The sequence below is a fragment of the Cucurbita maxima genome, unplaced genomic scaffold (assembly GCF_002738345.1).
Source record: "Cucurbita maxima cultivar Rimu unplaced genomic scaffold, Cmax_1.0 Cma_Scf00003, whole genome shotgun sequence".
Lineage (NCBI taxonomy): Eukaryota > Viridiplantae > Streptophyta > Magnoliopsida > Cucurbitales > Cucurbitaceae > Cucurbita > Cucurbita maxima.
The window spans coordinates 1782504-1805572 of NW_019272019.1; the positions used below are offsets into that span (position 1 = coordinate 1782504).

At 35.0% G+C, this 23069-nt stretch overlaps 5 protein-coding genes and 1 non-coding gene across 14 annotated transcripts in view; 3 read left to right on the forward strand and 3 right to left on the reverse strand.

Annotated features, from left to right (window-relative positions):
- Positions 1–486: 486 nt before the first annotated feature.
- On the reverse strand, positions 487–2959 carry LOC111476557 (BTB/POZ domain-containing protein At1g55760-like). The gene is made up of 5 exons (XM_023120266.1): positions 2667–2959; positions 2370–2580; positions 1942–2087; positions 1537–1655; positions 487–1291 (listed from the first exon to the last, which is right to left on the reverse strand). Exons 2-5 carry the CDS (start codon positions 2486–2488, stop codon positions 689–691), a joined length of 987 nt encoding a protein of 328 aa, XP_022976034.1. The 5' UTR covers positions 2489–2580; positions 2667–2959; the 3' UTR covers positions 487–688.
- A 5-nt stretch (positions 2960–2964) lies between these two features.
- Positions 2965–12076, forward strand: LOC111476560 (uncharacterized protein At4g26485). Of its 9 annotated transcripts, none has more exons than XR_002717118.1 (5): positions 2965–3181; positions 3967–4466; positions 4575–4683; positions 6130–6443; positions 6556–6613. XR_002717118.1 is itself a non-coding variant. In XM_023120271.1 (5 exons), the coding sequence occupies exons 2-5, from the start codon at positions 9311–9313 to the stop codon at positions 11875–11877; spliced, it is 492 nt and encodes a 163-aa protein (XP_022976039.1). In that variant the 5' UTR covers positions 2976–3181; positions 9298–9310; the 3' UTR covers positions 11878–12076. The 9 variants fall into 9 exon arrangements, 2 of the variants coding, with proteins under 2 accessions (XP_022976038.1, XP_022976039.1); XM_023120271.1 differs by lacking the exons at positions 3967–4466; positions 4575–4683; positions 6130–6443; positions 6556–6613 and adding exons at positions 9298–9461; positions 10609–10813; positions 11612–11696; positions 11827–12076 and having other exon boundaries at positions 2976–3181; XR_002717122.1 differs by lacking the exons at positions 6130–6443; positions 6556–6613 and having other exon boundaries at positions 2971–3181; positions 3967–4265; positions 4348–4466; positions 4575–4587.
- TRNAE-UUC lies at positions 10004–10075 on the forward strand. The gene has a single exon. It is a non-coding gene; the product is annotated as a tRNA-Glu (tRNA).
- Positions 12077–14371: 2295 nt separating the features above from the next.
- Positions 14372–15731, forward strand: LOC111476559. The gene has a single exon (XM_023120269.1). It carries the CDS (start codon positions 14493–14495, stop codon positions 15375–15377), a length of 885 nt encoding a protein of 294 aa, XP_022976037.1. The 5' UTR covers positions 14372–14492; the 3' UTR covers positions 15378–15731.
- Positions 15732–18937: 3206 nt separating this feature from the next.
- On the reverse strand, positions 18938–20656 carry LOC111476554 (fructose-bisphosphate aldolase, cytoplasmic isozyme 1-like). Its single transcript, XM_023120263.1, has 3 exons — positions 20252–20656; positions 19486–20168; positions 18938–19414 (listed from the first exon to the last, which is right to left on the reverse strand). The coding sequence occupies exons 1-3, from the start codon at positions 20349–20351 to the stop codon at positions 19049–19051; spliced, it is 1149 nt and encodes a 382-aa protein (XP_022976031.1). The 5' UTR covers positions 20352–20656; the 3' UTR covers positions 18938–19048.
- A 104-nt stretch (positions 20657–20760) lies between these two features.
- Positions 20761–23069, reverse strand: part of LOC111476558 (uridine kinase-like protein 3) — an 8541-nt gene continuing 6232 nt past the window's right edge. Inside the window, 6 exon segments of the mRNA XM_023120267.1 lie at positions 20761–20995; positions 20997–21155; positions 21248–21330; positions 21586–21658; positions 21768–21861; positions 22033–22093. Coding sequence (XP_022976035.1) covers positions 20966–20995; positions 20997–21155; positions 21248–21330; positions 21586–21658; positions 21768–21861; positions 22033–22093 — 500 coding nt within the window. The 3' untranslated portion in view covers positions 20761–20965.

Below are 23069 nucleotides of genomic sequence, written 5' to 3' on the forward strand. Positions count from 1 at the left end.
AAAATGTTGTGTTTGGTAGTGAACAGAAGGTATTCGTGTGAAATTCTACTTTTAAGCTTTTTTCCTTTTGTTGAGTTTTGAATTAGGTGATTAGTTTGCGAGTATGTGATGTTGTCGTTATAGTTCGACTTCAGTTGGTTCTCATGGTTCGAGTTTGTGGAGCTTTACTTGATCGTTTCTTTAATGGCTAGCAGATTTTGGTTGATTTGGTCAATGTTTTCAAGGTTGGTACGGTTTGTGTAATGTTGAATGCTTTTCTTATTGCGTTGCCAGCCTTAAATGCTGCTCGTACTCTGGTTCCAGAATTTGTTACTCTGTGTATATTACAATGCAATATCTTGCTGAGAGAATGAACCTGAAACATCTGTACGTTCGGGTTGATTTTCTTTTGCAGATGGTTACGAGTGCATTATGGATATCAGGGTACTGTGGGATCTTGTGTGATGGAAAACTACTAAACTATGTACAATTTAAATTCCAAACACAGAACATGAAATTATTTACATTTCTTTCAATTGTATTTGTATTCATAACACCGTCATCTATCATGAGAAACCTGACTAATTTCAGGACAAACAATTTGGAGAAAGAATCACCTTTCAAGGTTACAAATTCTGACACTAAATCCTTGTAGCAATCTTATGTGTACACCATAAACACACCAACATTAATCATCCTCTTCATCAAGCTAGAAACCTTTCCAAGCATTAAGAATTTCATGGAAGATCTCAGCTATTAGGTCCCTTTCTGCATTTTGCAGAAAGACATTGAATTCATCTCGGATGTCGAGTATCTTGCCAAACTTCACAAGATACTGCATGCAGCTGGTCTTCAGTTTTGGCAATTGATAAAGAGATGCATTTTGGAGTCTATCAAGAACATTTTTGGCATCAATATCTTCTAGCAGACTATCATGGCAGGCTTCTTTTAGGTCATCTATGTCATATTTATCAGCTGCATGAAGAAGTGCCAGTCTATGGACGAGAAACTCTTCATGTTGGATATTACCATACAGATAATTAAGAAGTGCCTGGCAAGCTTCAAAAGACATATCAGAGATGTTTATTGTAGATAGTTCCTTTTCTTTCAGGTCATGTGAAAACATGCTGTGGAAAACAGGTGATCGTGAAGCAAGAATAGCACGATGTGCTCTAACACTTCCGTCAGATGCATTAATTATGATATCGGTGTGGATGCTTTCCTTCAACATTCGACCCAATGAAATAAGAGCTCTTGAATTCGATCGTTGTTGTGTCAATCCATCCGCCCAGATGGAGGAAGGTTCCCCACCCTGTTAGTAATTTGACAACAATGAGTTAAAAGAGGAGCGAAATAGGTATTCAATCGTTCTTTCTCTAACACAGGCGTTGATAACTATTTTTTCTTTATCTTAAGGCATAACTTTTGTCAACTGCTTCTGCGTTTGGCTTGTTTTTATCTATGATCCTCAGGTCCTGTGTTATTATAGCCAACCCCACAATCATCTTTGGAAGAAATATGCATGCACTAGCAACGGACAAATATTTATGTGCTTACCTCGGGTGAGGCAATCTTCAAGTCAAGGAATTCGACATCAATAATGAACTTTCCCGTTAATGGAACTTCAATTGGCCAAATAAAGTCGTCGTTGTTTTTAAGCTGTTTATCTATTATTTCTGCATAGAGGAAGATGAGGTAACGTTATTGGTCATTAGAGGAACTGAAGGTCATCAGGAAAAGAAGAAGTTTTTAATAAAAGTCCAACCACAAATCAAATTTCTGAACAGAGATTAGCCATGTTCCCCATCAAATAATTACAGATGTCTAATTTTATTTGGGTTAAGTATTTCAACTTTTATTCATGAATCAGAACCTGAAGATATAATTGAAGGTGAATGTCCTTTCAATCTGAAAACTAACTACTCTGTCTTGAAAATGTACAGGAAAGGAGAAGGAAATTACCTGGATGAATCAAAGCCTTCCGATCTCCTGCAGAGGAAACCACTCGGATGATGAAAGATACAATCGGGGGATTGGCCCTTGTCACGCTCGATATCTCTGGGTATAATTTAACATATAAAAGCTTGTTTTTTTCCACCGATAAATGCCTTCAATCCAAACAAAAATATTAGATATATACATCCCTATCCTGTTTGGATAGAGGAGAAAAAAAAACATGCAACATCTCCAATTAGAAGGGGGAAAACAGATTATTGTCATTATCTTCCATTTTCTCTTCTTTTCAAGAGATGGTTAGGATCTTATCCTCTCCTTTCATCACCACATACAAATTAGTTTCTCTTAGGATAAGTGGGTATCTATTTATTTAACCTTATTTCACAAAAATGTAGCTTTAAACGAAACTAATGAACAAAGAAAGATTAATTTACCATTTCCACTTGCCGATTTTGAAAGGATCGGATTTGCGGTAGGTGCAGGAAGCTAGATTTTCGATCCTCCATTGGGCAAGACGGGATGTGGTTTCTACCCTGTATGCTGAGTCACTCATCCTGGCGAACGCGAGGGCTGCTGTGATTTCATTGATGCAGCCGAAGATACCGTCTAGGATGTGCTCTCCGGACTTTCCCAGGTTGACGAATTCTGCAGATATTACTCATAAACATATACAGAACAAAACCTATAAAGATAAATACTCTCTCTCTCTCGCTCTTTTCTGCACTGCTCACTGATCAAAGCATAAGAATATATGAGCGAACAAATGACGTTGATTTTTGTGTATTTATTGCTTTTGTTATCTCATGAAATTTGACGCTCAGTGGTACCCAGCACGCCAAGATGTTGTCGATGCTTTACGCCATTGTTCTTGAAGGTTTGATTCTGTGAAGGGGGTTTTGTTGTTTGGTTGATAGACGAAATGGGTTTTAAAACGCTTGTCTGTTGGCTTACACTGCACTTAATAGCGAGGGCGTATCTGGGTCGTGGGTGGTTGGATCGTAAAGCTAATGGATCATTTATTGGTCTTCTTTTATCTTTTTGGGTTTTCTTTCCCACATTAATATATGTCAATCTCGTTTCAGCATTTGGCTTGGAGGCGTGGTCTTTGCTCCTTCAAAGCAAAGTATCTACTTCATCCTTTATGGGGACTTATTTGTCATTTACCGAGGAGTTGATTGTTGGTGAATCATGGAAACACCAGAAATAAGAAAAGCCCACTCTGCTTTCGTGGACCCCCGTCATGGAGGTATTTATCTTTTTTTCCTCACTCGATTTATCTTCTTGCTGTCCTTTTCTGGAGGCCAATGATGGTCTCCTGACGCATAGTAAGCCTCCGCAAAAGGCAACAACTAAATCCATGCTGTTCTTGAAAATGCTCTCATCTAGAATTCTTACCTCGATTAATTAATTTATGAGACGATTTAGTAATTGAAGTAAGAAATAAGTTTAGTTACAAATTTAGTCTTTAAATATCTTAAAACATAATTTTAGAAGATGTGTGTGCTGAGCTTTTAATTTTTTTTTTATTAAATTTTTATTTTTAAAAGCATTAATAAGCCTTACAGCTTTGGATTATTTCTACTGAAAACTTAAAAACTAAAATACAATTAAAAAACTTATTACCATTTTAAATGGAAAGAACCTCCAAATGGAAAAGTTCATGTCGAAATTTATGAAACGCCCTCTAAAAATTAAAAAACTAAACTTATATTTTAATCTTAAAAAATTATTGAATTTTATCTAAGAAGTAAAACTAAAATTATTGATTTTATAATGGTCTTGAGTTAGTGTACACGTGGATTAGTATAAAAGTAGAAGTAAAAAATTTCAACCTTTAGACTTAGGAGTATTGGAATTATTTTGTATTAAGATTCCTAATCCTATTCCTATTCCTATGGTCATAGGAAACTTATTCGAACATACCAGAATAATTATCAAAATACCCCTTTAGTTCTAACCCATAAAAAACAGTGAAATTTATTAAAAAAAAAAAAAGAGGAAACCTTGTTCATTTTTTGTTGATGAAGAAAGGTATGAGAAAGTGGGACGTGGAAAAGGAATCCTAAGGAATCTAGTTAAGCTGAAGAATCCCAAATTCCCAAGATTAGAAGCAACTTCCAAGCGCAATAGCCAACACACTCATCCTTTCCTTGTTATACAAAAGAACCCATTTAATTTGGTTGCGCAGAGGAAGGGTTATTGGATGGCCCATATGATCTCTCATCTCATCCATGCAGTTGGCACTCGTTAGCTTTCTGTCCTTTTCTACTCTATCAAATCAAAAGACATCACTTTGAGCAACTTTGAGGGACGTGTTCTTATCATTTTCTGTACGTGTCTTCTTACCATTCAACTATTAATGATCTTATAACGAGGGCCACACCAATAATTCTTTGAATCATCAATCAAAAGTCTCTGCTTAGCACGTTTTGGATGACCATCCTGGGGTTCAAAACTTCAAACTTGGAAACCTTTTACTGTTAGCTTCAAACTTAAGTATTTGAAAAACGCACTAAAAAAAAAAAAAGAAGGTTAGTTTTGGTTAACCTTACGTGCAACAGTCTACTAGAGTAGCGTAAGAAAGGGTTACTGTATATACAAGAGTCTTCCTATTTTTGACTTAAGGCTTTTATTATCAGTCAAATAGTACAACAATAGAATCTCATCTTATAGCTTGACACGAAGAATTGCCTTTCGAATTAAATAGAAGAATCTCTTATCGAGATAAAAACGAGAGAACTAGAGTAGGTGAGTGAGTTAGTGTTTATTTTGTTATTTTAGAAAGTGTTAATAAATTTTAAATTTTTTATCGAATAAACTTAAAAAGGATGGCGGTCTTTAAACTTTGTCCTAATTGACATTTATTTAAAATCTACAAATTTACAAATACAAATTGTAAAGTTAGGAGTTCTATTAAGTATAGAATTAATATCATTTAATTTTGTTAAAACAGTTTCAAAAGTTTGGATTAATTAGATACAAATCAAAAGTTTAGAGATTTATTAAACAATTTTAAAATTTGCATGCATTTTAAATATAAAATTAAAAGTTTAATACTAGTTAAATTATGATTAAGATAGGAGGCTTACACAGTGTAATGTTTGAAAATTTAAATATTTGACACATATACTAATTAAGATATGTTTGGATTAATATAAAAATTATTACTATATTTATAGAATATATATATATAAATTTTCTAATAAACATGAAGGCTTCAACCAACCCATTGCAACATCAACATTAATTACTTTTTTTCTTTTTCCTTTTCTTTTTAAGAATGAATATTCAACCTGTAAGATTATTGACGGGTGAAGTGCAAAGAAATTATAGTAAATGGGTGATGAATCTAAGGTCATAATTTAGGACACTGAATTATTATATTGAGATAAAAGGATCTTGATAAAATAAGGAACCACTACAAGGGGAGTAAGATTCGGATTACATTGTTGATCGAATATCTCAAGGCAAGAACACTTGCTTGAGATTCGAATCACTCCGCAAGCAAGATTGATCATGTCGAGCTTGAATGATTCTACATGCAACCTAAACTACATAGAATTGCAAAGAAACTCTTAGTCATAGGCCAAAAAAGAGCACAAATGCTTCTTTTACTCTATTTTCCAAGTCTCTTACAAACACAACATGCATGACTTTATATAGCCTCAAAATGAAACTACTAAAGGCATTCCAAGAGTTGTAACATTCATACTTAATGGTCATAATTAATCATTGTGTAATTGTAACCTAGAGTAAATAAAAAGGTCTAAAAACTCTAAATTACTCTAAATTGTAACCCTCCCAAAATTTATAACAATCAAACTTCATTCTTCTTCAATGTGACATGAATTGAAACATGTTTTGATAATTTTGACACCCTCTTCTTCACATCTTCATTGAAGTATATTGTATGATTGATGTTTTTTGGTTCATATCAGATCTTGAGATCTACACCATTTACACCATGCCAATGGGTAATTATTTAATATTTTCTTTAGTAGAATGGACCCTAAACTTGCATCGTGAATTGGTGCTTTAGAAAAAATGACATAAAGTTTGGTAGTGGTAGATTCATCTAAATGGGATGTGTACTAATTCTAAACAAACACGCAAATTACTTTTGACGAAGTCTTTGTTTCCCAACTTTTCCAATTTCTATTAAATTTATTTTAAATTCGTATTTTGAAATCTTAGCCTTTATTACACATGCTTTGTGGTTCCCATAATGTGCTCACTTGGGAACTTGTTGCCCCAAACCATTTCAAGAGCCTCCACTAATTGAACCAATAGAATCTTTGTTTAGCTCATTAATATAAGGCAAGGGAAAAAGGTAATCGTTACTTCGATCTTGGGTTTGGACCTTAGTTTTTATAAAATAGTTGGATTTAGCCTTTGAAATCAGGTCTCCATTATGTAGCTAACAGGGATACTGTGTGTGATGACATGGTATTTGTTTTGCTTTAAAAGTGGTAGTTATTACAACTTGAGTGCAAACAATAGAAGCTTGTGTAAGTGTACACAATAGAATTTTTTTTTTTTTTTTTTTTTTTTTTTTTTTTTTTTTTTTTTTTTNTTTTTTGTGAATTTTGAATAGTAATAAGCCATGTATTTGTTTCTTAGACCGAAGTGTGTGTCAAATTAGCTAAGTTAGAAATTAATAAGAGGGAGGTTAAAGTAAATGTTCCAGGCAGACAAATAGAAGAGAATGGTAACAAGAGATAGAAAATATATGTTCAAATTAGGCTATATAAAGCCATGTGTATGTCTTTTGTCTTTGTACGGAGACTCGGAAAGTGTAGTAAAAAGAGTATTTTTGCTTTTCTTTAGCCAATGAATAAGTTTCTTTACAATTTTATGTAGTTTAGATGTTTAGAATCATTCAAGCTTGATATGATCGATCTTGCTTGCGGAATGTTTCGAATCTAAATCAAATGTTCCTGTCTTGAGATATTTGATCAACAAGGTAATTCAAATTTTACTTTTTCTTGAAGTGGTTCCTTATCATTAGGCTAAATGTTCTTACATTTTCTTTAGTCAAGGGGTAAGATTATTTGCAATCTATGTAGTTAGGTTGTATGTTTAGAATCATTCAATCTTGACATGACCGATTTTGCTTGTAGAGTGATTCGAATCTCAAAGAAATGTTTTTGCTTGTAGAGTGATACGAATTCGAAGTTGAAAGTAATTCCTTTGTTCCCTCAAACTCACTCAGCAACGAACATTCAAAGTATCTTTCCCAAAGCTGTAGCTTAATTTCCACTAAACTACTCAAGTTCTTAGTGTGTTGCTAGTGTGCAGTAGGGTCAAATAGAAGAAACAAACAAGAAAAAGTAGAACACTAGAACTAGGAGCTTCCAATGGTGCTTTTCCTCTTGTCTCCAGCTCATTTCCCTAAGTATACACCTTGGGATTGCTTCCTCCCGCTCCTTGTCTAAAATAGTCTGCAAGGATAAATATCTTCTTCCTTTTGTAATAAGTACACTCTTAATTGTTCTTCTCTCATCTGATTTAAGGAAGAAAAAGAGAGAGTAAAGAAGAAAATAGTACTGAAACCGAATTTACTGTGTTTGAATAAATAGGCAAAAGAAGGTGAAGGAACAAAGACGAAAACAAAGTACTTGAATAGTGAAACTGAGTTGGAGAGGTTTAGTAGTTCAATCGACGAAGATAAAGTTTTCGAAAAAATGCATTCATCTTAAGTTTTATCTCATTCAATCTTGAGTTGAGTCGAATCTTCAATTTCTCTTTTTATCATTTACGTCTTTACGTGAACAAAAGTGATTGAGCTGAAAAGAAGCCAACTCAATAAGAGTTGATTCAGCAAGTGAAATTTTTCTCCTAGAACTGCTTAAGCAAAGCTCAGGACACCAATTATTCTTCAATTGATGTTGAACTCTTGTTTCAGCAATTCATCTACGAAGAATAATGCTCCCTTCAAAACCTTTGCTGAAATGATGTTTTAGCAGGTCCTCTATTTCACAAAATATTCTCAAAATCGGTACTTTCGTTCATTGTAACACGTAAATATTCTATCATTAGCAGACTCAACTTGTACAAGGGAATCATATAATTTTAGCTCTAAAAGGAGGATCAATTACTAAAAGATTGAAGGCTTCTAAGCTTATGAATTTAGCTAATAACTCTTATTCTAAGAGTTAAACACATTCATCGAAAGTCTTGTCTAGATCTAGAGGATTGACGATCTTGTCGTTCGAGTCTGAATTGGTGATGAGGGTTGAAGGAGGGAGAGGAAGAAGAAGAGTTTTTGTTTTTTTGGTTTAATTATTACAAAAATGATGACTTTTGAGGCCAAGGGTCATGTGATTTGAAATACTTAAAAGATGAAATTAGGATATTGATTGAGTGTTAGATGAACATGACTTTCTCACACTAGTATAATATTGTTCACTTTAAGTAACCTTTCATGGTTTTGCTTTGGGCTTCTCTCAAAGGTCTCATACCAATAGAAATAGTATTATTTGATTATAAACTCATGATCATTTTCTAAATTAGTCGATGTAGGACTTTCATCATCTAACACTTCCTCTCGAACAAAGTCACCTCCCTTTTCATAAGTTCCTCTAATTATTTTTGTAGACATCATAGGATTGTGTTCTTCATTTAATTTTCTTTAAAAAAAATTAATGAAATAGAATGATTTTTTTTTTTTTTTTTTTTTTTGAAAAATCTCTATTTAAATGGTTAATTTTCAAAGAAAAAAAAAGTCTAGTTTAAAAGAACAAAACATTTTTTTTTTTCATAAATAATTATTCAAAAAATGGTTCCTAACCGGTTTATAAGTTGCAAAATTCACCCCTTTTTTTTTTTCCTTTTTCTTTTTCTTTTTTTTAGATTTTAATATAATTTTAGTCTAAATACTTTTTAATTTTTATTATGTTGTTTGGATTTTCAAAAGATTAATTTTAGTATTTATACATTAAAATTTTGTCTGGGTAGTTTCCAAATGTTTATTTTAGTTTTTGTATTATTGTCTTTTGTTTCAATTTTTTTATCCCAATTTCAAAACTTTTTAATCAATCAAAACTTTTTCGAAACTATATATATATATATAAAAGTTGAAATGTTCATATCTTTATTATGATTGATAATTTTTTTTTATTTTTTTTATAACATTTGAATTTCTTTGACATTTGAAGTCTTCGATCTAATCACATTTTTTATATCACATTTTCTATGAATCATGAATTATTCTCGAAATCCTCCCCCAATACTATACAATATAATCATTTCACTTCATTCAATGTTCTTCCAATTCTCATTAAAGATCAAACCTTCCATCTTCCCAAAATGCCTTTCCAGATTCTGTACTTGTTAATATATATATTACATTGTTGTTCTCAGATTTGATATCAATATGGGAATGTCGCCCAGAAAATGGATAACGCATTACAGCAGCTCCCACGACATACTCCTTGTTGGAGAAGGCAATTTCTCCTTCTCAGCTTGCTTGGCCTCCGCCTTCGGCACTGCTACCAACATGGTTGCCACTTCTCTCGACTCCGAAGGTACTTTATTCTTGAACAATATCCTTCCTCGACTTTTAAAAAACCATCATTTTGATCTCTGTTATGTTGCTGTTGCTGTTTCTTTACCTTCAATTTGTTTTGCTTAATCTTCATGAAGAATTTATTAAGCTTCAAATCATATTTGTACTTAATATGTTATTATATATACTCGAAGTTAAAATTATATCAATAGTTCTAGAGACCAAAGTAGTCATTTTCTTAGAAAATTCAAAGATCAATATTGTGAGATTCAATGTTGGTTGGGGAGGAGAATGAAATATTTTTTATAAAAGTGTGAAAATCTCTCTCTATCATATGTGTTTTAAAAACTTTGAGAGAAACCCTGAAAGGAAAAGCTCAAAGATGACAATATTTGATAGCGGTAGACTTGAGCCGTTACAAATATAAGCATTTTAAAATGTTTGGGAGCTAATATAGAATAAATGTGAAAGTTTAAGGATCAAAATGAAATGTACTTCCAGAAAGAGAAGCACAAGCGTTGGGCCCCCTTCATTAGAGTTCCGAAGGGTGGATCGAATTGAGTCCCTTTTGTCCAGTGGTTAGGACATCGTCTTTTCATGTCGAAGACATGGGTTCGATTCCCGTAAGGGATAGGTGCTCATTCTCGGCCACTTTTTCTTAGTGTGAATTGCTGAGTGATCGCTTGCTATCTGGCTAGAAAAGGTGGTTTGGAAGCTTCCTCTCTTCCAGCAAGTAAGACGAGATCACCACTTTTCTAAGTAATAGACTTCCTTTTATTCTTCCTTACTTAGCCTTAGATGTCCTTTCATAGATTCTCGAACTTTCAACAGACGAAATCTCTATGCATGCGTTCTTTCTTTCCACATCTCTTTTGGCCGAAACAATAAGATTTAGTTACCCTAACAACTAATATAGTCGAAGACCTAACAACATAGTTGTGATAATTTCTTCAACATAGTCGAATACTTTGACAACCAACAATCAGATTTATAATTGCCCTTAATTACCAAAGATTAATAAGACTTTTTGGGGGACCAAAATAGGATTTAAACTTAGTAGTTGCATGTTTTATAAGGTTGTCCTAATTCTGTGTCTTAAAATCTAACCTTTTTGTGTTGGTTTTGGTGTTTGTTTGTTTGTAAATAATTCAATAAATTTTGAAAAGAGACACTGTTGAGGAAGTACGGTTCGGACATTAAGACAACCTTGGAAGAGCTGAAGGAGCTGGGTTGCAGTGTGATACATGGGGTGGACGTAGCGACAATGAGCCAACACCTACTTCTCTGTCACACCTGGTTTGATCGCATTGTCTTCAATTTTCCTCATGCTGGTTTTCAATACTCCAGAGAACATGAAACCGGACAAATCAAGTAAGTACATATTCCCAGAAAATTATTGTTTTTTCTTTTTTTCTGATAATTATTGTTTTTTGCAAATGGGTTGACTTGAGGTATGAGAAAGTGAGACGATCTCCTCAAGTTATATAGGCTTGGGAGATCGTTTTTGAACTAGTTTAGCCTTTGAACCTTTCTGTTTATTGTCATAGGTTCATAAAATTTCAACATTGTTTAGTAAGAATTCTTAACAAGTCTTCCAACAGTCAACTTTGCGATCGTTTTCAAACCAGTTTAGCCTTTTTTAACTTTTCCATTTATCGTCATGGTTCATATAATTTCAATGTTTAGTAGGAATTCTTATTAAGTCTTCAAACAGTCAATTTTGTGATCGTTTTTAAATCAGATTAGCCTTTGAACTTTCCTATTTATTGTCACATGTTCATATAATTTCATCGTTGTTTAGTAGTAATTTTTAATAAGTCTTTGATTGATTAACTTTGCATCTAAACGAGTTTTGACATATTTGATCTTTTAAGTTCAAGAACTTATTTTACAAGAATTTTAAATGGTTGCAAACCACGACTCTCCACAATAGTATAATATTATCTATTTTGAGAATAAAACTTTCATGGATTTACTTTTCGTTTCTCCAAAAGACCTTGTACCAATGAAAATGTTTTCCTTTCTTATAAATTCATGATCATCCTCTTAATTATTTGATGTTGGGCTCCTCTCCCAACCATCCTCTTAAAAGTATCTAGTAAGTCCTTAAGCTTTCTATAACATTTATATGTGATTTGTGCCCGGGTTTTGCTTTTTGGTATATAACAGACTCCACCAGAATCTAGTGAGAAGCTTTCTGAGAAATGCAAAAGAACTATTGGCAGAAAATGGGGAAATTCACATAACCCACAAGATTTCATATCCTTACAGTGAGTGGAAGATTGAGAAAATTGCAGAAGAAGAGGGTTTATTTTTAAGAGAGGAAGTAGAGTTCGATAAATGGGATTATCCATGTTATGACAATAAGAAAGGCAGTGGGCCAAACAGCAACCGCACCTTCCCTGTTGGACTATGCTGCACTTTCAAGTTTGTGAAAACACTGTCAAGGAGGGAGAGGAGGTTGGCCACGGTTGCTGAATTTGCAAAACTCAACTTATCTATGAGTTAAGGTGGTTTGAGTCGAGAATTTTTAGTTTCGTCCCTATAATTTTGGAAGCATTAGGCTTTTGTTGGTATTCGATCCTTTGTAATTAAGGTCGAGATTAGAAAAGACATGGGTGATTGCTTTGTCTGGTATAAGCGTGTAATAGAAGAGTTGTTTTTGGTGATAGGTCTATTATAAGCAATATTGTATCTCACTCGTAATAGCTATAAGATTAGATTCTAAATTGAGGTACTTTAATATTTTCTCTCTTATACATTCGATCGTTCAAAACTGTATGAACATTGTGACGAGGAATGAAATAAGAGAATTAGACAATATTTTAAAAAAAATTTCTTAATAAGGTTAACCATTTTTATTAAAAATTAAGTGGGATTATTTTGGAATTTTTAAGTTTAAAATATTATTTAAATTTTTGAAAACTCGTTTTAGTGAAATATTTTTTTATTAATTAAAACATAAATATACATTAATATAAACCTTAATGGCTACGAATAAAAAAAAAAAAAGGCCTTTTCTCTTTTCCAAAGGTGTGGCTGTCTAATTGATTGCATATAAACATCTCTCAAATATCAGTATTTTTTCTGTTATCCATTTTTCATCCTTAATTTTTCCATTTGACTTTTCTTTTAAGAAAAATTATAATTTTTATCTACAAATTTGATTTTTCTAAATTTTCTGAATGTAAAAATAGTACAAACGAGCCTGAAGAAACATAATATGGTAATTGGGGATGTGTTAGAAATTGAAAAATCGAGGTCGGTTCGATCAACAATTTCTGAACCGCACACACCCTTAATGCTATATCCTCAAGAGTCATCATTCAAAGGTCGAATAAAAGGTTAACGAAACAGATATCATAAATAGGATGGTTAATTCTAATATTGAAAATAAAATCACTTAAAAGTCGTTCGTAAAAAAATTATGTTGGTATGAAATAATACCGATATATTTTTCTATTAAAAAAGATATCGAGATTTGAACTTGAAATGCTATTAAACATATCTATGAATACTAAATTCTTATAATTTATAACTAAAAATAGATATATAATTTTATAAAGAATGGTTTAATGTTGCATGCTTTTCAATTTAAAATTATACTTTGCTTATTCTAAATAGTAATAGAAGAAACAGTTGTGTAACTTTTGAACCTTTATAAGATATCTATAAAGTCAATTTTAATTTTTTTAAATAATAAAAAAATTTAAAATTTTCAGGTAGAGACATCCGATTCTAAAAGAATCTGTTAAAAACGAGCATGGAACATATTTTGTGATTGACTTTGTAAAAAAAAAAAAAAAAAAAAAAAATCATCAATTAGTTAAGTTAAAATTTCTCAATAATCGACTTTCAACAATTTCAATATCAACATCGACACGAGTGAAAAGTACGGTGTGTTTCAAGAAGTTCGTGATATCGCTACAATTTTGTAACGGCTCAAACTCACAGTTAGTAGATATAGTCATTTTTTAGCTTCTCTTTCAGACTTCCAGTTTTTAAAATGTTGTCTGCTAGGAAAAAAAATTCACACCCTTATGAAAAATACTTCGTTCTCCTACTCAACCGATATGGAATCTCACCATTCATCCTCCTTCAAGCCCCAAGGTTCTCACTGACACACTGCCCGGTCTCTAACTTTAATACCATTTGTAACGACTCAAACCCACCACTAACAGATATTGTCCTTTTTGAACTTTCCCTTTCGAGCCCCTCAAGGTTTTTAAAACGTGTATGCGAGAGGTAGATTTCCATACCCTTATAAAGAACGTTTCGTTCTCCTCCCCAACCAATTTGAGATCTCACAATTCACCTCCTTTAGGGTCTAACGTCCTCGTTGACACTTGTTTCTCTCTCCAATATCCACCTCCTTCAGGGCCTAGCATTCTCGTTGGCACACATTCATCTCTCTAATCGATGCAGGATCTCACAATCCAATTGTAACCGCCAAGTCCACCACTAGTAGATAGTATCCTTTTTGGACTTCTCCTCAAAGTTATTAAACACATCTATTAGATAGAGATCCTCGTACCCTTATCAATAATACTTTATTTCCCTCTCCAAACGACGTGAGATCTCACAAATTTGCTTATAATTTCCCCCTATGATAGATACCTAGTGACATTATGAAACAAAAATAAGAACAAAAAAAGGTACTAAATTAAGAGTATAACATACCCTTTTCAAAAAAAGAGAACTATACAATATAATCCTTAAGATTACATGGAATACATTAGATTAATACATAAATGGCTCTCTTTTTGGAGTTTTGGTTAATGGAATTGCAATTCCAAAAGCTGAAGTTCTTCATTCCAAACAGAGACACCTATTTGGTTTCAACTTTATTTCACCTTTTAGGACACTCCCTTCTTTTCCCAATATCAATAACACAGCTCATTGGACCCACCATCCTTTTTCAAAAGCTTCTTTAGCTCCCATTTTTGTTACTTGAATCACCACCTAAACAGTTCATATAAACAATTTGGTAAAGATATCACCTTTCATCTTCTTCCTTGATTCAGAGGATTCTTCATACAGCCTTGCTCAGATGCCTCCTCTACCTCCTCTACCTCCTCTACCTCCTCTTCCCCCGCCACCATCTTTTATATCTCCATCGACAAGGTCGCCGCTGTCCAGAGCCGCCGCTCTACCAACAACTATACTGTCCCCTGCCTCTGCTGCAGTCTCTCAAGCATCTGCTCCGAACCCTGCAGCTTCATCTTCAAGAGAGGCAGAGCTGGCTTCTTTGAAGCAAATAGTTGTGCAAAATCGAGCTATGAAACCGCATAGTCCACTGCTGAATTCAAATCATATTGATTCTAGTAAGTATAGTAAGCCACAGTTATTACAGCAAGCTCGGCCACGCCAAACGAATCCGATTATATGGTGTTTTGCATTCCTGTGTCTACTTTTTAGTCTTCTTCTCATCTTCCTTGGAATTGCCACTTTGATCATTTTCCTGGTTGTTAGACCAAGAAATCCTGTGTTTGACATACCAAATGCAAGCCTCAGCACCATCTACTTTGATGCACCTGAATATCTCAACGGGGACTTCACTCTTCTCGCAAACTTCACCAACCCGAACCAAAGAGTCGATGTGAGATATGAGAATGCAGACATAGAGCTCTTCTTTGGGGATCGACTCATAGCAACTCAAGCAATCCAGCCCTTCAGTCAAAGAAAAAAAGAAGTGAGGTTACAACCTGTTCATTTGATATCCAGTCTAGTTTTCTTGCCACAGAATTTCGGGTTGGAAATTCGACGACAGGTTCAGAACAACAAGATTGTCTATAACATTAGAGGAACTTTCAGGGTCAAAGCTTCACTGGGTTTTGTCCATTACTCTTACTGGTTGCATAGCCGATGCGAGTTGGTGATGACTAGTCCGCCAACTGGCACTCTAGTTGCTCGGAGTTGCAGAACCAAGAGGTGAAGAAGCAGAAATATATATGTTGCACACCTTCTATGATATCTCTATATGCATTGTCCAAATCACAGTTATGGATATAAGTCTGAAAAGATCTGAAATATCAGTTGAACACCATTCATCTTGTTTGACATGGTTTACACCATTTTTAGGGTTGTGTGTGAGCTTTTTAGGTGATTCTTCTTTAACAACTAGCGCATAAGAGCCTTGGATCAACCAACATATAGACTACAGAAGCACAACTGATGAAGAAAAATCTTCAGTTTAACAACTCTGCCTGCTCTTGCTGTAATTTGGCAATATCAATTTGACATTTTAGTTCTTGATGAGTAACAACAACCTCATTATTTTTCCCTGCTATTCTTTCCTGATCTAATGCACTTGTGAACTAATGCACTTGTGAGATCCCACTCCACTCCCTAGCAGACGCGTTTTAAAAAACTTGAGGGGAAGCCCGAAAGGGAAAGTCCAAAGAGGACAATATCTGCTAACGGTAGGCTTAGACAGTTACATGGACAGTTACAGCACTCATCATCAATGGCTAAGGGGAAATGTGCGTGACTTGTGAGTATTAACCAAATACCCCTCGAGGATTTTCTACCAATAATTTTTTTTTTCAAACTAACATTTTTGTATGTTTTCCTTTATATAACTAATGATTTCTAGGCCAGCTTAATGCTACAGAACACTGTCCAATCTACCACATTTGCTGCTGGGAGTTTTATAAAGATATTATATAACCTATGGCTACCATTGAATCCAAACCTTACAAGGATCTAGATTTACCGCTTGTTATTTGTTACCTTGACTGATAATCCAACTCCACTATACCATTTATTATCAATTAATCCAATCAAAGATTGCATCATTAAGCAAGTCCACTAATGAATGTTTCAAAAAGAAAACCATGCATGAAATACAAAGTTTAGATAATTCTTTACTGGAAGGGTTTGAAATTAGAGCGAATATAACATCCTGATCATTCTACCTTCAAACTGTGAGTGCATCAATACCAAAGGGGAAGATCAACTATAGTTGATTTAAAAACAAGCTGACCATCTTGAGTATCTCTGGAAGTTATTGACTTGTTCATGGAAATCAAGTACCTCATTCGGGAATAACCAGCAAAATACATACTCCTAGTGATTGAGCCTTGGTGGGAAAAATCGACTCCCTCACCCTCGAAAACAGCTGCTGGATGTAGAGTCATGAAAAGATAGCTCAATCTTAAAATCAAAGACATTTTCCACGATAAAGAAAGGGAAGGAAAACTAAGAAACATCATCCCAACTCTAGGCTTGTAGAGAACTTGAAACATAAAAAGAAAATACCATGCCCTAAAACCTAGTAAAATCTAAACCGAAGGCGATTCACATGACAAGAAAATAAAGAGAACGCTGAGAATTCCTATTGAAACATCAACTGATCTTCTTGATGAATTCTTTTTAAACAAGGCACAATATGAAGCCTGAAGTGGCTGAGAAAGCAAAGATTGGAAGATAATTCCTGAAGTTGAGATTTCAAATTGTGTTTTCATGTCTGATTCTAGTTGTTTGATGGGATAATAATTCATTCTGACATTGTTCAGAATGGAAATGAATGAAATCAGATTTTTTTCCTCCATTTTTATACTTCTTATCCATAAATTTAATCAAAATCAGTCCCCTGTCCCCAACCAGTTCAACTACACAGAGAAGAAACCCCAAATTCAATGGCTAGAAGGTCCCTGAGCTTTAGATTTTGCCATAATTCGGTAAAAGAATGTACAAGATACTAACCCAAGTTCCAATGAAGAACAAGTACATACGAGCTTGGAGGCAGTAAGAACAAAAGCCAACTTAGATCTCAGGACATTTTAGCAGAATTTGTTAATCAAAACCCACACGATAGAGAAATACATTATATCTGTTCTCTACCTATGAAATGAATCAATCACAAATTCCATTGGAAAATGATGAGTTCTGTTCTCTTTCTGTTTTCTACCTAAGAAAAGATTGTTTACAGATCCATTGACACCATATCTTGAACATCTAAGCCTAACATTGTGAAGATTATAACATAAATACTCCTCAGAAATCACAGAAAAATTGAAGGAAAAACTCTTTCAAGTGGAGTTATGATGACGAACCTTTCTCCATTGGCTTCAGAGTTCATCAGGTATCTTTGCTGAAATGGCTAAGGCGTCCAGTCCACTCTGCAACTCTTCTTGCAACAGATTATAAACGAGCCTATGCCTTCTAACTCCATTGACACAGCCTTCAAATTAAAGTGAGTTTCTCCTTAATTCTCTTCCCTCTACTTCCTCATACATCAGAACTGCGACTTCGAATCTTCAACGGATTTCTCAGTATTAGATTCTGATTTTGCTTTCTCGACAGAATCAACTGTTTGTGACGATGAAACCGCACTGCCATTGCCTTTTTCGGATTCCACAAGCAACCGAAGCGCCTTCTTCTACATCAACTTCAACAGATTCAAAAAACCATTATTTCTAGAAGGCGTGAGGCTCTGTTGAAGGCCAAGAACAACAACAAAATCAGGAGAAACCCTAAGAACCTCCTCGACGGAACGATTTGAAAGGCGTTGAGGGTTGAGCAGAGCAGAAATTCCAGAATTATGAACGAATCCAAATTAGGTGAAAGATAATTTAGGATGAAAATTTGAAACGTAGAATTTTGTGTAATAGATTTTTATTGAGCTGATTTTCAAAGATTTTTTTAATTTTTAATATCATAGGTCTATTTAAAATTGTTTATTTACAAATTAATTTATTACAAAATTTATCAATTTATACCCTTATTTGTTATTTTCTAAAGAAATAAAATTTGGTAAAAAAAAAAAAAAATTTGTAACCTCACAAACCGATATTATCTTAGCTTTCCCCGAGCTTCTCCTAATAGGGAAAGAGCTTCCCCTCTAGGTTTTAATACAGGGAGAGTCCTTTCCAACCAAGATGTGATCCACGATTTAATACAGGAAGAGGTCGTTCCCCAGTGATCCATTCCACATTTTAATACAAGGAGAGGTTTCTTGTAAGAAATACTTCGTTTCCCTCTCCAACCAAGATGAGAGGTTTCTTGTAAGAAATACTTCGTTCCCCTCCCCTCTCCAACCAAGATGTGATCTCACAATCCATCGACCCCACCTAACTTCTAAGATGTGATCTCACAATCCATCGACCCCACCTAGCTTCCCTTCCAAGTTTTAAATGAGGGAGGTTTTAGTGTACAACTAGAGTGGATTCTACTTGGTCCATTGATTTTTTGTCCTCAGTACATTGTAACAAGTGCAAAGATTTTAGAATCACTATCGTCGGAATCACTGTCCTCTTCCTCTCCAACATCAATGTTATCTTCCTCCTTGATAAGATCATGGATAGAGAACATTGTCAGTTACGACTAGTTCATTGTATTCTTTTCATCCACATTTTTTTTCTATTTGTGATCATATTTTAATCAAACTCAAACTTCTCAAAACCGTCTTGATCGTCACCGCCACCTTCAAACTTGAAACAAAATTGTCGCTTCGTCTTTTCCTCAATACTCATACAAGTATGTGAGTATTGAGTTTAACAAAAAGTCATAGTGCATATTATTATATGGGAGAAAAAGCACACTATGAACATAAACATTAGGCACATACACGGTCTTGGCTCAATAATGATGAATAAGTTAACTTTAGTATTTGTAACCAGCTTCGTAGAGGCTTTGGGAGGCCAACCCGCCGCCGCCACTCCCGCCGCCGTACTTGCCGAGAGTGGCCTCAGAGTTGGCCTTACACCTCTCCAAGAAGGCTGCTTGAGCTTTCGCAACGTTCTCCGTCTTCCCACTCCATATCTTAAGCGTACTTTGCTGTAATGCTCGCCCAAATGAGAAGGAAAGAGTCCATGGCTTCAACACTTCCTGTTTGTTTATGGCATTGAGGTTAAGTGTAGCTTCTTCTTCACTTTGTCCTCCGGACAGGAAGACTATTCCCGGGACGGCGGCTGGGACCGTCCGGCGAAGTGCAGCCACCGTGTACTCCGCTATTACCTCCGGAGCTACCTGTCATCACAACATCATTTTAATCCGACAGTCAAAACAAGGAAATGAACTAAGGTAGAGAATTATCACACCTTTGGGCTACCAACGCCAGGGGTGACCATGTTGGGCTTGAGGAGGGTTCCTTCAAGAAGCACATGGTGGTCACTAAGCGCCTTGTAAACCGCAGCCAGCACAATCTCGGTAGCAGCAGCACATTTGTTGATATCATGAGGGCCATCAGTGAGGATTTCAGGCTCCACAATGGGTACCAACCCATTCTCCTGGCAGATAATGGCATAGCGAGCCAAGCCCTGAGCGTTCTGTTGGATAGACAACTCAGAGGGTTCAGAACCGCCAATCTTAAGAACAGCACGCCATTTGGCAAAGCGAGCACCGGCCTTGTAAAACTGTTGGCAGCGAGCTCCAAGAGAGTCAAACCCTTGTGTTGTGGTCTCGCCATTGGTGCCAGCCAACTCCACGGTGCCCTTGTCCACTTTGATGCCTGGAATCACATTGTTTTCTTGAAGCACTTCCACGAACGGCTTCCCATCTGATGTCGTTTGGTAAAGGGTCTCTTCGAAGAGGATTACACCTGAGAGATAAGAGAGAGCATCGGGAGAGGTAAAGAGAAGCTCACGAAGGGCTTGGCGGTTGGACTCCACGTTCTCAACGCTTATGCTAGCCAGCCGCTTCCCAATTGTGCCGGTGCTCTCATCAGCTGCTAATATGCCCTTCCCTGGGGTCGCAATGAACTTGGCATTCTTAATCAGCTCGTCTGTACAAAGAGAAAATTGCACTACTTTCAGAACACATCACAAAACAAACTGTTATTGGTTAGAGAAAGAGAAAGGGGCGTACCTGCATACTTTCCAACAAAGGCAGACATGGTTAGAGATGGGAAGGTGAAGGGCGAAAGTGCAAAGCAGAAGATTGGAACTATATAGATAAGCTTGGTCATGGAATAGCCTGGCAGAATTGGAGCCCATGCAAATGCAAGGACACGTGTCACAGAGTTAGCCTAAAGGGGGTTATCGAGGTTGGATAAAGGAATGAGTGGTGGCTTTCTAAGCCAAGTGGCAACTCATTCCCTCAATTATCCATCCCCCGATGGACATGAACACAACTCAAAATCCTGTTATTCAAAATCTAAATGCTCCTAACAATCATTCTAAGCATATTATAATTTCTCTCATACATCTAACTGTATAAAACAATCAGCCACGGTGCACCGACCTCGAGAAAGATTCAAAGATTTAAGTGTACAGCTAAACAGAAATCAGCCATATTCGGAATCTGTCTAAATAGAGTTAAGCAAGGCATGCATAGGCAAATCAAAAGTGAACTACACAGCCAAAGAATAAGAATAGTAATAATAATCAATATTAATCATAATAATAAGAATAATAAGAATATGGGGCGTTTGTATCCATATAAGGCACTTATGAGTCATAATTTCTTTCTAAAGACCACGTGAAACGCATCCTATAATCTAAGCACATTATTTTGAGGCAAGAAGATCTCTCTCCACAACCCACGACTGGTTATGATTTTTGTGTTCGTGGGGGTGTTTTATTACTTGAAAGAACAACTACTGTGGAGAGGCCCGCACTTGTTCATCATCGTCGGTTCCAAAATACCGGTCCCCAAACTCACCCATACCAGGCACCACACGGGAATCTTCATTCAGGCCAATCTCAATTTCAGATGTCACAATCTTTATTCTTGGAAAACGTTTACACACCACATGTACGCCTTGAGGTGCCTAAGGTGAGGAAGAAAATACATTTCCATAAGAAAATAGAGGAAACAGGCTCTTCGGTAGAAATGAATTTCACTAACACTTTGTAAACTTACTGATATGAGATTGAGAAATATAATATTAGGCTCTGGAACACCCTTACTTATGAGCAAAGAAATAGCTTGCACCGCCGAGTTTCCTGAAGAAATGTCAAGATTATCAGATCTATGCATGCGCTAGATAATTAAGTATAATTAATTGTGATTAACTACGTAGAAAATTGTCAAATTTTTGTTCCTAGCCCTCACAACCGGCTTATATCATACCACTGATCACATGAGAGTAATCAATGTCCATGACAAGGCTTAAAAATTAGAAATTAAAGAGAGCAGAAGCGGGAAGAATAAATTGTAAAACTTATAAGAGTATGAGCTAATATCACAGAACGGCTAACCTGTGCCCAGGATGGGATCCAAAAGTAATACATGCCTATTGGAGATATCTGAGGGTAGTTTTTCATAAATTAACTGCACAAAGCGTACAACACCAGAACCATGTCAGTTCATGTATGGAAATTGCGCACTTAAATTATTTCTTAGGAACGAAACCAAAGATTACACGAGAACAAAAACATACATGTTGGCCATTGTCACCTTCCCTATGAATGAGAATCTTTCCAATTTTTATGCCTTTACAACATGCTCGCAGAGCATTTTCCATACTCTCACCACTGAAAACAGGGTAATATACTTGACAATGTTACTTATAAGAATCAAGATAAAAACAGAATATCTATAGAAATAACAGATGCCCTTTTGGAGGAATGAAACAAACATTTCGGTAAACACGTAATAGAAGAAAAATGTCAAAGCTGCAAAAAGAATTTGAATGTACGTCTAACCTCCTGATGACAGAGACGCCACATAACCTCTTGCAGAAATCAACGCCACTATACACAGATCCTGTGTACACACCAAAATATTTCAGGTTGTAGAAACAATTAATTTATTCCACAACGTATAATTAAGTGTATAACATCATATCTCAACAAGAGAACAAATCCAAATGAAAACAATTGAGTTACGAAGCATGCTGCATCATCATTGAGCTCAATAAATATCTTGACGAGAGAATCACTACTAAGGGATGGCTAATTGCAAGTTAATCTATTATGATTTCTGGGTCAAGCAAGCAAAGACTTATATGGACGGATGACTTGTCAAATTCTTGTAACAAAATATAATTTGTAGGTTCCAACCCAAATGCCAACGTTCATGCAGAGAAGAAAAACATGACAGTGTACACCTAGAACTTAAGAATGAAGCTTTAGAAATAATTTTTTTTTTTAATTACAAGTTTAGTCCTGAACTCTTAGATTTGTGTCTATTTGGTCTCTAAATTTTTTGTTTTGTGTCAATAAGAGCCTAAACTTTGAAAAGTACTATTCAACATATTTTTTAATTCTCGTACCTACAGCCTACTAGACTTGAAATTGAAATTTTAGGATCCACTAGACACAAAATTCAATTTTATATCAAATAGTTCAAATTATCAATTAATATTTTAAAGAAATTGAATATGTCGTCGAGCTGCTTCGCCCCCTATCTCTAAAGTTCGTAGACAAGGCAAAAATCTATTAGATACAAAATTGAAAGTTTAGGAACCTATAAGACAAAATTAAAATTTGAGGAGTAATTCGACATAAAGTTAAAAGTTTGAAGACCTATTAGACACTTTTAAAAGTTTAGGGACTAAATAAACACAAAAAACCTGATAGTTCAACTAAATATATAATTTAATGTTTTTTTTTACTAAAAAGAACTTTTTTTCATTGAACAAAAATGTCTTTGGTAACAACAGCATAGATGCCAGAGAGCATAATGTAAATCATTCAGAATAAGGCATCAAAATTTGGCAAAAAAAAAAAAAAAAAAAAAA

Bases quoted from the DNA above. Each gene is read 5' to 3' on its own strand.
- LOC111476554 (XM_023120263.1), bottom strand. From the start codon at position 20,351: ATGACCAAGCTTATCTATATAGTTCCAATCTTCTGCTTTGCACTTTCG. The intron at 20,169-20,251 runs GTACGCCCCTTT...CTCTTTGTACAG, and splicing joins CTTTGTTGGAAAGTATGCAG to ACGAGCTGATTAAGAATGCC. The intron at 19,415-19,485 runs GTGTGATAATTC...TTGTGATGACAG, and splicing joins CTGGCGTTGGTAGCCCAAAG to GTAGCTCCGGAGGTAATAGC.
- LOC111476557 (XM_023120266.1), bottom strand. From the start codon at position 2,488: ATGAGTGACTCAGCATACAGGGTAGAAACCACATCCCGTCTTGCCCAA. The intron at 2,088-2,369 runs GTAAATTAATCT...TTTGGATTGAAG, and splicing joins AAAATCGGCAAGTGGAAATG to GCATTTATCGGTGGAAAAAA. The intron at 1,656-1,941 runs GTAATTTCCTTC...TCCTCTATGCAG, and splicing joins GAAGGCTTTGATTCATCCAG to AAATAATAGATAAACAGCTT.
- LOC111476560 (XM_023120270.1), top strand. From the start codon at position 9,311: ATGGGAATGTCGCCCAGAAAATGGATAACGCATTACAGCAGCTCCCAC. The intron at 9,462-10,608 runs GTACTTTATTCT...AATTTTGAAAAG, and splicing joins CACTTCTCTCGACTCCGAAG to AGACACTGTTGAGGAAGTAC. The intron at 10,814-11,611 runs GTAAGTACATAT...GGTATATAACAG, and splicing joins CATGAAACCGGACAAATCAA to ACTCCACCAGAATCTAGTGA.
- LOC111476559 (XM_023120269.1), top strand. From the start codon at position 14,493: ATGCCTCCTCTACCTCCTCTACCTCCTCTACCTCCTCTTCCCCCGCCA.